Source organism: Pempheris klunzingeri, chromosome 2 (assembly GCF_042242105.1).
Source record: "Pempheris klunzingeri isolate RE-2024b chromosome 2, fPemKlu1.hap1, whole genome shotgun sequence".
Lineage (NCBI taxonomy): Eukaryota > Metazoa > Chordata > Actinopteri > Acropomatiformes > Pempheridae > Pempheris > Pempheris klunzingeri.
The window spans coordinates 10,720,072-10,735,567 of record NC_092013.1 but is presented as its reverse complement, the minus strand read 5'-3'; the positions used below and the strand labels follow the sequence as shown (position 1 = coordinate 10,735,567).

Here is a 15,496-nt window from a genome sequence, read left to right as displayed (position 1 = left end):
ACGCGTGCAGCTGAACGATAACAAGTGGGTGCGCGCGTGCGAGTGAGCGCGATCATGCGCTCACTCCCCCCCCCCCCCCCCCCCCCCCCCCCGTCAGCTCTCTTAGCTTCATTCATTCCTGCCTGAGCCGCTGCAGGGACTCACTCTCCCCTCCACGCCGGGCAGAAGAGGCTGTAAACCGGGACCATGAGGGGCTCCTGCCGCTCCAGAAACACGCGGGACGGAGCAGGTAGGGCGCAAACTGCAGCAGAGTTCTCACTTTGGCTTTTCTTTTCTATTTTCTGATACTGTTTGTCAGGCGACGTTGCGCTACGGAGCAGCTGGGCTAGCGAGCGGATGAAGTAAACAAGTCTGTGTCACGTAGGCATGCTTCAGAGCTGACAGGGGTCTGTACAGCTAAGACAGGCTGCGACGCCACGCCGTGAAACGTGGGAGAGACTGGAAATTTCTGGTTTCATGAAGCAGAGACGTAGTTTGTTACTTTTCCCCACGCCGAGGATGCTTTTCGTGTCCTCCCTGTGAGCTGCTAAGCCTCAGCCTGGCTGCAGCTGCTGGTTAGCTAGCAGGGAAGCTAGCTGGAGAGTGACACCCAGAGGGCATGTAAACACAGAAAGGTTTGCAAACATTATGTCACCAATTGATTATAAGCCTAACCTCATGATGTGGTGTGAAAGACCCCCAAACAGATCTCTATTGGGTTTTAGATCCTATTTGGTTAAGCTGAGGCCCAAGATTGTTTCTAGAGTTAGTTATTGATGTGGGAAAATACTGTGTGAACCTACTGTGTGGCAGAAAGAGAGTAAAACTTAGGATCAGATGGTCATCTTTGCACACCCTGACCCTCAGGCTCATGTTACGTCCACTCAATTGAACTAATTTGACTTTTGTTTAGGGAACACCTGAGTCTCCCTGTAAGTCTTCTAACATCATCCTCATGCATCGCAAATTCAGGAGCTCCCCACATGGCTCACACATGTAGTTTGTTTCCAGAGGAAATGGTACACTTGCTTTTGCCTTGTTATTGTGTATATTCTTGTAGCCACACAATCTGTATAACGCTCATTTTAATCAATTGTAAGCAACGCCTGCCGTGAACGTGTGCAGCAGCGGACGGGACAGATGGAGAAGAGATTTCAGTGTTAATTTGGGCCCAAAATCCTGGTCTAACAGGTGCCACCTTACGTCAAATGTACCTGAATGTTGCTCTAAATATTTCAGTCTGAGCTGCTGTCAACCCCACCGTAGGTGTTTCTTGGCAAATACTTCACATACTACAAAGAATTATGTGCGTATGAACGATATCTAAACCAATGCTAATACTATGGCCTATATAATCCAGTGAGTCAGTTATTATAAGAATAGGCTGTTACATAATTCTAGTGAGCATGAAGCCTTGAGGGCCTGTTTAACATGTTACTGTGCCGTCCTGTTGATGAATGCCATGCTGAGAGGACAAATTCTAGCAAGTCTCTGATAGATGTTGCATCTTAGGGGAGGGATTTACTGCTGTTCCCTTGTACGAATATGGTCACAGTGGTTTAAATGTCTGTGGCCCGAGCTGTTGTGGCAGACGCACGAGGGATGAACAGAGCTCAGGCTGTGTTGGTGAGCAGGAGATGTGCTCTGCTGGTTGTCTGTCTGCCAACACACAGGGAGGTGGGGCTAAGTAGAAAAACAGGACAAACATGCTAGAAAGTGACATACTTGCCTGTTGGTCTGTTTTAATTCAAGAACAATGAAAGCTACTTTAGATAAGAGAGTTGACATGCATATGAGGCCGTCCCTGCTGTTTACAACGATATAGATATGATGTTTAGAAGACAATGGGTGGGAAAGCATCAAGCTATCTTTGTCTCAAGAGTGCCCTCATAGCCTACATGTGTTTCTGACTGCAGACGGAGAGAAATATGCTTCAGTGGGTGCAGCAGACTCGACACAGATTATATCCCTACGTGTGCTCCACAGTGGCTGTATAACCTGCTGGATATTTATCTCCCTGCCTGAGAGGTCGCCTCAGACGCTGCCAGCTACAGTAAACCCACCTCCCCTCACCCTCTGTTTCCATCTTTCTGTTATACGTAATCAGTATTTTTTTCTGTTTACATCTTCGTTAAATCCCTACTCTGAATCATCACAATAAATCACTTCCTCTCATCCTTGTTCGGGGGGCTCGTTCCCTCGCTCTCTGCTCCTCCCTCCCTCCCTCCCTCCCTGTGTCTGCTCTCTATCTGGGGGAAAGTTCACCCGCTCTCTCAGAATCTCATTATAGGCTTCAGGCATAGCTGTAGCCTTCGTGTGTGTGTGTGTGAAATGCCTCTGCAGTCATTGTACGCCTGCTCAGTGCGCTCATCTAGCAGATGTTCTGCATCTGGGACCGTTTGAGTTCAGTGTTGTTAGCGTTATTTTTGTATGTTTATGCTTGCAAATGTAGCAACGTTTCTGCACAGAGGAGACATTAATCTTGTTTGTTCAGGCTCAGGCGAACCCGCCTCTTCAGCCAGCATGTAACACAATAGGAACCTAATAGGAACCTATTCTGGATACAAATTAGTGCCAAAAAGAGTTTTCCATTCATAATCATAGCTGAGGGACATACATTTTATTCCCAGCATATTTGATAATGTAATTATACAAGTCATTTGTTGATCAAAAAATGCTAAAAACGTGTGTTTGCAGCTTCTCCAATGTGTGGATTTGCAGATTTTCTAGTGCTTGTATCGTTGTAAATAGTTTATCTTTTGGTTTCAGACTGTTGACTGGACAAAACATTCATTCTTATTCCTAACCTGTTTTTTTCCATGGCTTCTACTTGAGCCCTCAGTTCTAATTAACCCTGATGGTGCGGCATTCAGTAATATTCAGGACAATAGTATGCTTCCATCTTTGTGTACATCTTGGAAAAAGGATAGGTCTTTCCCAAACTGCTAACAGAAGTATGTCCATAGAGAGGTGGTTTTCTAAGTTTGGTGCAGAGGAGCCTGACTGGCCTGAACAGAGCCAATCCGTCACATATGGGTGTGACGTAGGCGTCGAAGTGTTGAGGGGTCAGCAGGAACATAAATACTGAGGTCCTGATGTCTGTAAACTAAAAGAGCTGGATGAGCTCAAGATGAAATCGCTATTAGATTATAGAGTCAACATTATACATTTTTCTTGTGTTCGTCTGTTACATGCTCAACATAACCTAATGGGGAGGGCCACAGCAATGCAGCTTTTAATCCAGATGATACTGCAAACGTAATTAATAGACAAAATGGTGGAAACATTTAATACAAAAGGGACTTTAACCCTGAATTAAATAAGAAATGTTATTTTTTTAAAAATGCTGCCACTGGCCAAACTGCAAATAGTTACCAGCAGCTGTTGTATGAAGAAATACGGTCTCAAAAATAATGAAAACATATAGTGTTATAGCTCAAATTAATGTGACAGGAGGCCTGATATGACACACCTTTATGTTATAGTGTTCAAACTAGTTGTCTGAGTTACTTTGCTAATTAAAAAGTCCTTGTTTGTGAAGTGTTGGTGTAATAATGTTGCCACAGTTAGCTGCAGACGGTTAAAGTTATAATAATGATTTTAATTGTGGCTGATCTGTCTTATGTAGCTTTTGTTATTCTTTAAAATGTCCTGCTTGTTAAATACTGGGATTAGATGAGTGAGGGCGAGTAAAAGTAGGATTATGAAGTGGTTAATATATTTATGATAGAGCTAACTGATTGATTCATTAGTTGTCAACTGTTTTGTTAATTAATGAATTGGCTTGAGTATTATTTAAGAGAAAAAGTCAAAATTCTCTGATCCCATGTGTATATTTTCTGGTTTCTTTACTCCTCTGTGACAGTAAACTGGTGTGGACAGTAAATCTTTAGGGTGTGGACAGAACAAGACATTTGAGGACGTCATCTTGGGCTTTGGGAAGCACTGAACGACATTTTCTGACATTTTATTGACCAATTAACTAGGGATGTTCATTTCAAGGAAAATAAATAGTCACTACGAACTATTGGAAGATTATTCGAAAAACAATAGTGATTGTAATTTATATCCATTATCTGCCATTTTTTTGGCTTTGTTATTGAAACACACATTACTTATGGCAGAATTACACATTTGAAGAGCTGTGAGAAATGGGACGAAAAATCAGAGACTGTTTGAGCCGACATCTACAGACACCTGTAGAGCTCCCCGGATCAATCTACTGCTCCCGACCCAATATGGTGCTGTTCTATCTAACTATATGATTGTTTTTATACTTTGACGACTATTTGAATATTCTAAAATCATGGCCCATCTACACAAGCAACTTAATCGCTTAATCGAGAAAATAATCAACTTATTGATTGAACATGAAAATGATCATTAGTTGCAGTCCTACTGAAAAGGAGTCTTGGGGAATTACACAGGCAGCAACACTGACTTCTGTCCCTTTCTGCTAGTTAACTGTCTGATGTACTAAAGAGTTTTATATATTAACAGGGGCTATTGGAGAAACAGAGGAACCAGGGTAGCTAAATCCTGAAGTTGCAATGCTACCAAGACATTAAATGTTTTTTTTTTCTAGAGTTTGATTTAGTTTTTAGTTTATTCACTTACATACTCTTTATTTTCATACTCACATCTGACTAGTTTATATTTTAGATAATGTATCAAAGCAGGTTAAGCTTACAGACATGTTATTGATGGTTACTTTTGTCTATATTTATTATTGCCTTTGTATTTTTGTCTTTCATATGTGCTTCTTCAGCAGTTTGGTAGTGACATTTACCAGCTTTAGCTGTCTGCCAACAGCTGATTAATTTGCGACAGAGGATTAACTTTTAGCTTTGGAAAGCTCCTCCGCCTGCCCTGCGCTCAAGTGTGCTTCGGTACATCTTGAAAGTTTGGAAAACCTGTATGTGTTTTCATGTTTTTGGGATCACTGCTAGAAGCTTAACGCTGTGCTGTCTTGCTGGTGGGATTAGTCCTCCTGACGTGCTGACTAGTGTCCTCTGAGCTGTGGATGTGTTTTCTGTTTACTGTACACAGCTGCTATGTTTGTCTCAGCTACACTGTCTGCTTATGTGAATCCAAACCAGGGCTGCTTTTACCTCCTGAGGTACTGCAGAGAGGAGGTGGATACACTTTAGCTCAACTAATTTGAAAATATATAAATCCGTGAAGGGTTTGTGTAAATGGAGTGTACAGCTGACACAGAAGCTGGAGGACTGCTGATCTTCTTCTCTGATTTTCAGACTCGTGTGATTTAAAGTTGGGTTCATGGTGCCACCTGCTGTTAAAACTGTGACGCTGCATTAAGTCTCATCACAAGTCAGGATGTTTTAAATTTGATCCAGTCATGACTCCAAAGTGAAACCTGAGCTGGTTGTATGTAAATGGCTGCTGTGCCTAAGTGTGAGGACTTTTCTCAGTGTTTTTTATGTGTGGACAAATGTTTCACTGCTGTAAAGAGGAAAAAAAGTTAATTCAGACTAAAGCATTTACGCTGGAACTGAACCCCAAACCTCATGGAAGAGTTAACTGTGCGGGAGGATAAATAATAGGTACTGAAAAGATAAATCAGCTAACCAATTAGTTGACCTGCATAAAATTGATTAGTTGACAACAGTTTTGAATAATTTTTCAAAGCAGAAATACCAAACACTTGCTGATTTAAACCTCTCAGTTTGATGACCTGCAGCTTTTCTGTGTCTTAATGGTTACAAACTGATTACAAAACTGAATATCTTATTGACCATTTTTCAGACAAAACAAGCATTTTGAAGACGACATCTTGGGCTGTGGGAATTTTTTTATAGGAGGAAACTAACAATGATTTTCATTATGGATTAGTCAGATGATTATTTCTTGACTGACTGATTTTTTTATCCCCCCTAGAAAATGTCACAAAAAAGCTAAATTCAGTTTGCCCACTCTTTAAATGGCTTGTTTTGTCTGACAAACAGTCCAAAACCAAAGATAATCAGCATACTATCACATTAAAGCGAGAAAAGCAGCAAGTTCGCACATTTAAGAATCTGAAACCATTGTTTTGCCTTTTCTTTAAAACAAGTCATCTCATCTAAAGTCAAGTCAAGTCATCTAATCATCTATTAGTTTTCCACTAATCCCTTCAGTTGTTGGAATTTTATTGCTTTTATACAGTAACAGATGAATCGATTATCAGAATAAAAGAGGATTTTAATTTAAAAAAGTAGCCCTAAATTGAATCTTTTTTTAACTTTACAAAATATTTTAACAGATTCTTGTGTGGCTAATTTTATCTGAGACAACAACAACAATAATAGTAATAAGGGCACCACATTTTTGGCACAGTTTATGGGTTATTTCTATCTTGTTTATGGCATCTGATAATGTAAATATTTACATCGTCACAGAGGGGACATCCTGCGGTGTGTGTGAGACTTCCTCCACATGAGGACGGTGTGATCGGGGCCATGTCTGCACGCCCTCCTTATCCCCGATCCGTCTCTCCTATTGGCTGCTTGGCCGCGGGTCTCTGCTCTGATTGGCTGAGCGCTCGGCAGCACTCACTGCCCATGTGTGCTGCATGTGAACAGCTGAGCGCTTGTTTTTCGTCTGAATTTCTGCGTGCCCCAGCTTTTCCTACGTTATTACGGTAACATGTTTTCTTCGAGTGTGTGTTTGTCTGGAGGTCTTCATGAAAACATTTGAGGAAAAGAGCTTTCGTTGCATTTACACCACAGATAGTTCAACAAAAACAAAATGTGCGACTCATAAATAAGAAATGTAAAATTTCCCATTCATGCATAGTATCTTTCTGTGAATAATGATAGATATATAAAGTGGAGGACAGAAGAAAAGTATCTTTTATTTGAGGTTTTAATGACACTCGTGCTTCACTTTTGGATCCCTTTATTTCTATGGACTGGCTCTACAGTTATCTTCATATTAAGTTCAGGAAAAGTCAAGTCAAGTAATTCGACCTAAAGTTTGAATTATTTAGGCAAACAATCATTAGTTTTCTATTAATTCCTTTGAGTAAAATATCTTTACTGAAACGAGCTTTCCCAGTTTTTAAATAAAAAAAGTTAATTTGTGTGCTGATAAGTTAAATGAAGTGATAAACACCTGGGAACATAGTAAACAAGTGCAAATACTGGGTGAAACAACTCTGATGAAAACGCTGGTTAAGCAAAGTCACATCCTGGAGCCTCCTGCTTGTTTTGCTCCTCCGTGTTGCGCGCGGTCTCCGATCGTTACGGTAATGAGAAACTGGTGTCTCTCAGCTGATGTGTGACATCCACCACCCCCCTGCAGCCTGCTGGATCAGACTGCCGGGGCTGCAGCCTCAGTGTCTCACACGGAGGGCAGCATCGGTGATCACACGTCCAGGATGTTGGACAACGAGGAGTTCATGCTGGAGACTTCCCCGCGGGAGCTCACCCAGAACCCGCTCAGGAAGATCTGGATGCCGTGCAGAAACGGCCACATTGCCCAGAGACGGGGTAAGATGCAGCTGGCCAGAGGATGTGACCGGGAGGTGATGCGAGCCGTCTGCTGATGTGCTGGCTTTTTCTATACAATGCTTTTCATCGTGCTTTCTCTCGGGCATGTTTTCCTGAGCCCAGTCTGGCTTTGGACACATAGATGTCCCATTTTGTGACATTCATGTTATTTTGGATGCTGCGCACTAATGAAGAGCTGAAGATCTCCTTCTCTCAGTGCTTGGTAGTGTTGCATCATGCTCAGCCTAGCTGGTTACCCCCCCGACACCACATGCATTATGGTGCATTTAAATCGAGCTCAGGGGGAATAATTACAAGCTCGCTAAGGTGAATATGACCGTATGACACGCACACACCCAGGACCACCACTCCCAGCCTGCATGTCTGATGGCGTTAGCCCTTCAGTCTGGATGTGAGAGAGAGCAGCTGTTTTTTTTTTTTTTTTTATTGAAGCCAGCCGCTCTGTACGTCTTCTTGGCTTGTTTTTTTTCTGCTGAGTCAAGCTCTGCCTTTTTCTTTTAAGACAGACTGCAACTCGTCCAGTCCTGCGTCTGATACAAAACACCTTTTCCTCAGTGTTGTGTCCAGTCATTTTCTGCCTGCTACACAAGACTCACTGCAAGAGCCTCTTCAGACATGAGGCCAAAATCTTGTCCCACATCGTCTGTGAGTCTGTCTCAGTGGACCTTAGGAGGATGCTGTCCTGCAGGCGTCAGGGCTGTGACTGATCATGTTTTTAATGTTTTTAAGCAGTAGTATGGCACTTTGAGCCAATACCTTTCAACCTGAGTATAAAAAAATACGGTTTTGATTTAAAGTGTTTTAAAAAACAATATAAAGGAAATTAAGGGAAATAATTTGTGGCTGCAGAATCAAATTTTGTTTTTGTGCATGATATTCCTGAATAATGGTAGCGTAAACGCAGAAAGAGCCGTGCAGTTATGGTAAGAAGAAGCCAAGAATTCATCTTCATCTCTTTACAAAACATCTTCAACTTTCAGATTTCCAGTAGCTAACTCTGGGGCTCAGTGAGGTTGACTTCCAGTCAATTGTAGCATCCAGCCTGACGTTTGTTGTTCGTCGCCGTCTCCTGTCTACACGTTAACGCTCATCTCCTCCTGATATTCCTGTTAATTTCTCATTCCTTCATGGTTTCCTGTCCTTGTCCTGAAAAAGCCGATAAGATACTTCAGCGTCCAGAGAATAAAGTGACTTGTTTTTCCACTCAGTGCAGCGTTTCAGTCGTCGTAGTAACGCTATCTCTGCTCTCTACCGGGGAGTTTCTGTAGTTATGTGTGTCACTGTCACATAGAGTGAGCCGAAGTGTTTCCACCAAGTGTTCTCACTGTCTAGTGTGATTATGAGCAACCTTCAAGAGTAATTAAACTCTTTCTGAGTGGAGGAATGTCGCCAAACAATGCTCGGCAAAGGGAATGTATGTGAAGTGAGTTAAATCTGTTAAAAGTGTGTTTCTCTGTCTTCCTCTCTCCCACAGTGTGTATGACAAACTGCCCGACCCTCATTGTGACTGTAGGACTTCCAGCCCGAGGGAAGACCTACATTTCAAAGAAGCTCACGCGCTACTTGAACTGGATAGGTGTGCCAACCAAAGGTACCAGCTGCACCCCAACACATGCACCCATGTGTTTGCATGTTTTTGTTTTTCAGTAGAAGCCGGTTATACTCCCATCGCTAAAAACACAACCCTTTCATCTGTAACAGAGTTCAATGTTGGTCAGTACCGGCGGGAGTGTCTGAAGATCTACAAGTCCTTCGAGTTCTTCCGTCCAGATAACGAAGAGGGCCTAAAAATCAGACGGTGAGTCTGGCATGCAGGGCCGGCCAACCGAGAGCAATGACGAGACAACAGTGTGCCAGTTTTCCTCCCAACTAAGCCTCCACCCACTGATAACAACGTCTTGCAGTAGGAAGTAGGAGCTCCTCTGTGAAATCACCTTAGTAATGAATAACTGCAGTACTTCAGTAAATTTATTAGGAATATATGATGGTAAATACAGTGAAACATAAGCTCAATGAAATGTGTGTAAGTCAATAGGTCACATGTTAACACATTATATTTATGTAAATGATTCTGTAGATAAGTTAAGAAAAATGTTTTTTAGGACCTGTTTTTTATTTTAACTACATATTTGGAAAAACATGATCATCAGTTTGTGAGAGTTCAGTTAGATCTGGTTTAACTTTTTTCTTCCCAAAGTTGTGCGCTCACACTGTTTTTATATTAAATATTAATTTGATTAGACATTCTTTTTTATCAGTGAAAGCCTTTTTACCATCTTATTTTGCCTTTAGCTTGTTGGGTGCAAGACGTCTTCATTGGTATAAAAAAAAAATTATTCACATTGACGAGGCTGGTTTGTGATCAGAAGCTGCATTACTAATCTTCTCTACTGTGTGTCCACAGTCAGTGCGCAATGTCGGCACTTAATGATGTTCGGCAGTACCTGAGTGTCGAAGGAGGACAGGTGGCGGTGAGTCCCTGATGCTCTGTCTGAGTTCTCCATGGCCACAATATCAACACACTCACACTGTCCATTAGGGCTGCTTGAAGAGTTTTTCCTGCTGTTTCAGGTCTTTGATGCCACAAATACAACAAGAGAAAGAAGAGGGACCATTGTGAAGTTCGCCGAGCAGAATGGGTTTAAAGTACGTCAACCTTTGCAGGGTCTTATCAAATTGAAACACTCACCTCGGCTTGATGACCTTTGATTTTACTTTACCGTCTTTCCAATCCAGGTTTTTTTTGTGGAGTCTGTGTGTGAGGATCCAGACGTCATTGCACAAAATATAGTGGTAAGTTCAGTGTCTTTTTTTTATTCAATTCAGTACAAATAATGGAAATTACAATAAATAGACAATATACTGTATTTATTTAGACAAAAAATTGCTGACATAACTGATTCTTTAAAAAGTAGGTATGACAAATTAGCTTAAACTGTGAGCATTGGGGTGTTTTCGTCCAAATCAGAGAGCAGTTACCTTCCTTAAAATCTGTTAATACAAAGGCTGCATCAGATTCAACGTGTAGACCCAGAAGACTGAAACTCTGGTTCTGGTTTTAACAAACAGACTCAATGTGAAACAGAACCTAAAATGGAGTCAGACAGCTAACTTCCCCTTTCCTCTGCTCACATCATCTCCCTTCGTTTCCTCCCTCTGCAGCAAGTTAAGTTAGGAAGCCCAGACTACATCCACTGCAACACAGACAAGGCCATCGAGGACTTCATGGAGAGGATCAAGTGTTACGAGTCCTCCTACCAGCCTCTGGACGAGGTCCTGGACAGGTGAGGATGCACAGAATGACTCGGTTCAGATCAAACTGCCTCCCTGAGATCGCAGACGCCGACTCGTCTCTCCTCCCGCAGGGATCTGTCCTACATAAAGATCATGGATGTGGGCCGCCGCTACCTGGTGAACCGAGTCCTCGACCACATCCAAAGCCGAATCGTCTACTACCTGATGAACATCCATATTACGCCACGCTCCATCTACCTGTGTCGCCATGGCGAGAGCGACCTCAACATTAAGGGACGGATCGGAGGAGACTCTGGTTTGTCTGCCAGAGGAAAAGAGGTGTGTGTGTGTTTGCATGTCTGTGTGGTTTTTAAAGAGACTGAGACATTGTTCTCATTGGATGGATTCATATGTATATTTCTCCACTGGTTTCTTACCTTCTAGTTTGCCAAAAGACTGATGAAATTCATCCAGGATCAGAACATCAAAGATCTGAAAGTGTGGACCAGCCAGATGAAGAGAACAATCCAGACAGCCGAGTGCCTGGGGGTGCCCTACGAACAGTGGAAATCTCTCAACGAAATAGATGCCGTATGTCAATTCCCCTATTATTAACGTGAATACGTTTTTAAGCACTTGTGTACTCCAGCTTAACACATCTTCTCTCTTCCCTCTTTTTTTTATTAAAAAAAAAAAAAGGGTGTGTGTGAGGAAATGATGTACGAGGAAATCCAGGAGCATTACCCCCTGGAGTTTGCACTGAGAGACCAGGACAAGTACCGCTACCGCTATCCTAAAGGAGAGGTGAGCGTCTCTGTCGACTTTTTCAGAGGTCAGTGGATTTGTTTGTGTCCTGAAATCTGCGTGCTGTCACAACTCTGTGATTATCCGCCAGTCTTATGAAGACCTGGTGCAGCGACTGGAGCCTGTGATCATGGAGCTGGAGAGACAGGAGAACATTCTGGTCATCTGTCACCAGGCCGTCATGCGCTGTCTTCTCGCGTATTTCCTGGACAAGACTGCAGGTTTGAAGGACTTATAGTCCACTGGTTGTTTGTTGCATTAGTATACACATCAGGCCAGTGTTTACATTCATTTGACAATATGCTGTACAACATGACCCTGAAACACAATGTTTTCTGACTGTCTGCCTCCACAGTTGAGTTGCCTTATCTTAAGTGCCCTTTGCACACAGTGTTGAAGTTGACCCCCATGGCTTACGGTGAGTTCTGTAATTTTCTAGGCTTATATGAACACAAAATTCATTATAAGTTACTCAAAAAAAAGTATCATTTTGTCTGACAAAATAACAACTTGCCACCTATAGACAAAAGATAGCATGACAAGTTGTTTGTATCTCCACTTGGTGCAACTATTAATCACCTTTGTGCCGTTTGCTTTTACTCAGGATGTAAAGTGGAGTCTGTCTATTTAGGCGTGGACTCTGTGAACACACACAGAGACAGACCAGAGGTAGGTATCCCAGGCAGCACACAGACGTAGACAACTTGAATCCAATCCGAGGGTGATTCCACTCACTGCGTTTTCCATCCAGCTCACCTGTGACCGCGGACTCCATCAGGAGGATGTCTCGCAGTTTTAACGCTTAAACTCTAAAAGCTGTGTGTGACTCTCTTTGATTTCCATTGTCTTCCATCATATTTTGTCTGCACCTCCCTCCTCAAGCACACTCAGTCAGTGCTGACCCCCCCTCCTCTTCTTATTGCACAGAGAATGTAAATCCCTCGGGCACGGCAGAGGAAGCCGTGTTTAGCCTCCGTCCACCAGTGATCCCTGACAACTGTGACTTCACTCATTGACACTCCTACCTCCATCCCGTCTGCACCTTTTAACTTTAACGTTTTGTCTCCGAGTGGGAGCAGAAATGGGTAGCATCATGCTGTGAGAGCTCAACACACTATTATTACTTAAAGGTCCCATATTATGCAAAATGCACTTTTTAAAGTCTTTTCAACATAAATGTGTCTTCAGTGTGTCTAGAGACGCTCAATCTATGAGAAAAGATCGCCCTTTCTCTGTTGCTCCAGCCCCATCTTTCAGTAAATGTGTGTGAAAACACGCAGTTTAGATTTCATACTCCTTATGATGTCATAAGTGGGATCTGTTGATCATGTGACCTCCTCTAGCTCTACAACAGGCCAACACTCCCACTGAAAACCTCTTCTTGCCATTATTATTTTTTTTTTATCTCCCTAACATCAGCTTGTGCAAAAGCGAGAGCGAAGCAGCAGATTGTTCTGTTCTTTTAAATCTAAGCGTTCAGTCAGAGGCTGAAAACAGCTGCAGCAGCCATGTTTGCTATGAGAGAAATAATGTGTGTTTTGAGCATTAAACCATGTAAACCTGTTCTAGTAGGAACTCCAAGTTCCTGGTATGGACTTGAAAATGAGCAGAATATGGGACCTTTAAATAAAAAACACATGCACAGACAAAACACAAGCAAATAAAGAAAACATCATCAGTCTGACAACATGTGTATCCTTTAGGGAAAAAAACACAATATAGAAACTTACTGCTGTTAATGGGCTGAAGAGATGTTTTCTACATTGCTTATGTTTTCTGGACAACCATTTTTTCCTCAGTTTTACATCTTGGGAATAACATAACTGGAATCCAGTTTTAGGGCGAATCACTCAGTTGTGTGTGTGTGTGTTTGATTTTTAGACCCTTGTGACTGTTTTGGCTTTAGGAATGAGGACACTTTTCAGGACTTCTGGGCAGATTAGAATAGGGTTTAAATTCAGGTTAGGGTCAGAGACTAGAGAATGCATTGTCAGCAAAGTTCCTCACAAGAATAGAAGTAGAAGTGTGTGTGTGTGTGCTGTGGAATAAATATACTGAATGAATGAGAGAACATGACTACAAGCACATCACATTAGTATTGGTTTTGAATCTGTAGACTGTCACAGTGGGCGATTTTTTTTTTTTTTTTTTTTTTTTTTTTTTTAAATAACGAATATCACTGATTGTGTTTTGTATTATTACATGAAGACATTTATGTTCTACAACTTTGCTGTCTTTTTATACTTATCTATACAAGTGACGCATGTGACAAATAACACTGAACCTTAACATAGATTTTTTGCTGTATGAGTTGATAAACTATCATTTTCATTCCAGTAATATTTTTGTTTTAAATGAAGCCTTGTCAACAGTTTAAATGTGAAGGGTTACTCTGCAACCCCCACTAAAATCACTAGTGGTACCAATCAAGATGTACCGTTTACTATAAAATCATCACTGATAGCGCTAACTAGTTGTTGGATAATATGCTCAAATTATATATTCAAATGTGATTTTTTTCCATATTGTTTGTGTTTGTCAAAGTTTACTTAATGAAAATATAAAAATCTAAACTGAAACAAACACTCCTTCTCTTGTTACTTTTTTCTGGTGAAAACATCAGTGATCATTTTGTCAAATCTGCTCTGAGTTCACTGACTATTATGTGTCCAAGTGTAAATGTGTGTATGTCAGTGGGGGACCAAACAGTGAATAATTTGTCTCAGTAAAGCAGTAAGTAATGTATGAATAGTTAGAAAAGTCATTAATAAGTATGCGAGTTCTGTGGCCCAAAAGGACTCCTCTTTTCATAAATGTTTTTATGGCAAAAACAAACTATTGTAACAAAAAACCTCCAGGTCTGCTCATACTCTCTGAATACCAGAAGAAAGCATCAATGTATGAAGAAATGTATCCAAGTCACATTGCTGTTAATCAGGACCTGAATATCAAGGAATTATTCAAAAATCCTAAATATATTTTTAAGTAATCTGGGATTATAACGCAGTCCTTTTCCTCCCTGTTTCAGAATGTGACTGTGCAGCGCTCCACTGAAGACGCTCTGGAAACAGTCCCAGCTCACTTTTAACTGCCTGCACTTCCTGTTTTGGCTGAGATCCCGTCAGACTGCCTGTCAGGAGCCCTGAACAGCATTATGGGAACGGTGCTGTTCAACTGCCCACTGCGGCAGCTTCTTCACTGACACATTTTCCCAGACTCGAACTGTAAAGCACTTTCACTAAATGTAATCTGTTTTTTTACATCTGGTCTGTGAACTATGACGTTACTGCTACTGTAGCTCCAATCCCAGTGAGGAAATCTAAAGGAACATGCCAATATTTTTGATATGCAAGTCTACTGTTACTGTTGCAATGACGATACTCCCTTAACTTTGAGCATCTTTTTTATGGTATTATTTAATATCCGTGTATTATAATGTGTACTGTGTATACTGCCATATGCTTCCAGTGTTTCTGAAGATGTTTTCATTGTATGAAAAACAAGTACAACTCCCAAAAAGCTGCGAGAAGACTGTAACTACTCTTTCATCCCTGACTGTTGAGCAGAAGCTTTTAAAATGAATTAATCACTGAAATTCTGCCTAAAAAGAATGAAAAAGACAGCCATTGTGATCCGTGTATCTTGACACTTTTTCTCTAAGGTGTAGCTTATGATCTGTAAACTGAAATCTTGAGACGAGGCCTAGCCTCTATGACTATTGTGGGAGAACCAAAAATAATTTTTGCTGTGAACTTCATGAGGCTTCACTTTTCAAGAGATACGATGAAATGCTATGACAAATTTTCAGTAATTGTCTGTCACTTCTAAAAGGCGATTACTGATTGACTCGTGACTATGTGGCTCAAATAAATGCCTGTTTGAGATTTTACAGATAATGCGGAAATCACACTCGCATGTTTGTTTGTTGTATGTTTTGTGTGTAAATCAACATGTATTGCTCCGTATGT

General features: G+C 41.4%; 1 protein-coding gene across 3 annotated transcripts; it reads left to right on the top strand.

Annotated features, from left to right (window-relative positions):
* The first annotated feature begins 132 nt into the window (after positions 1 to 132).
* On the top strand, positions 133 to 15,377 carry pfkfb4b (6-phosphofructo-2-kinase/fructose-2,6-biphosphatase 4b). Of its 3 annotated transcripts, none has more exons than XM_070838610.1 (14): positions 133 to 229; positions 8,965 to 9,081; positions 9,192 to 9,288; positions 9,895 to 9,961; positions 10,062 to 10,136; positions 10,227 to 10,283; positions 10,653 to 10,774; positions 10,856 to 11,063; positions 11,169 to 11,315; positions 11,424 to 11,528; positions 11,620 to 11,749; positions 11,884 to 11,946; positions 12,133 to 12,197; positions 14,557 to 15,377. In XM_070838610.1, the coding sequence occupies exons 1-14, from the start codon at positions 187 to 189 to the stop codon at positions 14,614 to 14,616; spliced, it is 1,356 nt and encodes a 451-aa protein (XP_070694711.1). In that variant the 5' UTR covers positions 133 to 186; the 3' UTR covers positions 14,617 to 15,377. The 3 variants fall into 3 exon arrangements, with proteins under 3 accessions (XP_070694711.1, XP_070694695.1, XP_070694703.1); XM_070838594.1 differs by lacking the exon at positions 133 to 229 and adding an exon at positions 7,295 to 7,469; XM_070838602.1 differs by lacking the exons at positions 133 to 229; positions 14,557 to 15,377 and adding exons at positions 7,295 to 7,469; positions 12,456 to 13,175.
* The last annotated feature ends 119 nt before the right edge of the window (positions 15,378 to 15,496 follow it).

What these genes read in the sequence shown, in the direction of transcription:
- pfkfb4b (XM_070838594.1), top strand. Translation starts at nt 7,358, where the DNA reads ATGTTGGACAACGAGGAGTTCATGCTGGAGACTTCCCCGCGGGAGCTC. An exon ending in ACCGCTATCCTAAAGGAGAG is followed by an intron (nt 11,529 to 11,619) that starts GTGAGCGTCTCT and finishes ATTATCCGCCAG; the next exon opens with TCTTATGAAGACCTGGTGCA. An exon ending in TTTCCTGGACAAGACTGCAG is followed by an intron (nt 11,750 to 11,883) that starts GTTTGAAGGACT and finishes CTGCCTCCACAG; the next exon opens with TTGAGTTGCCTTATCTTAAG.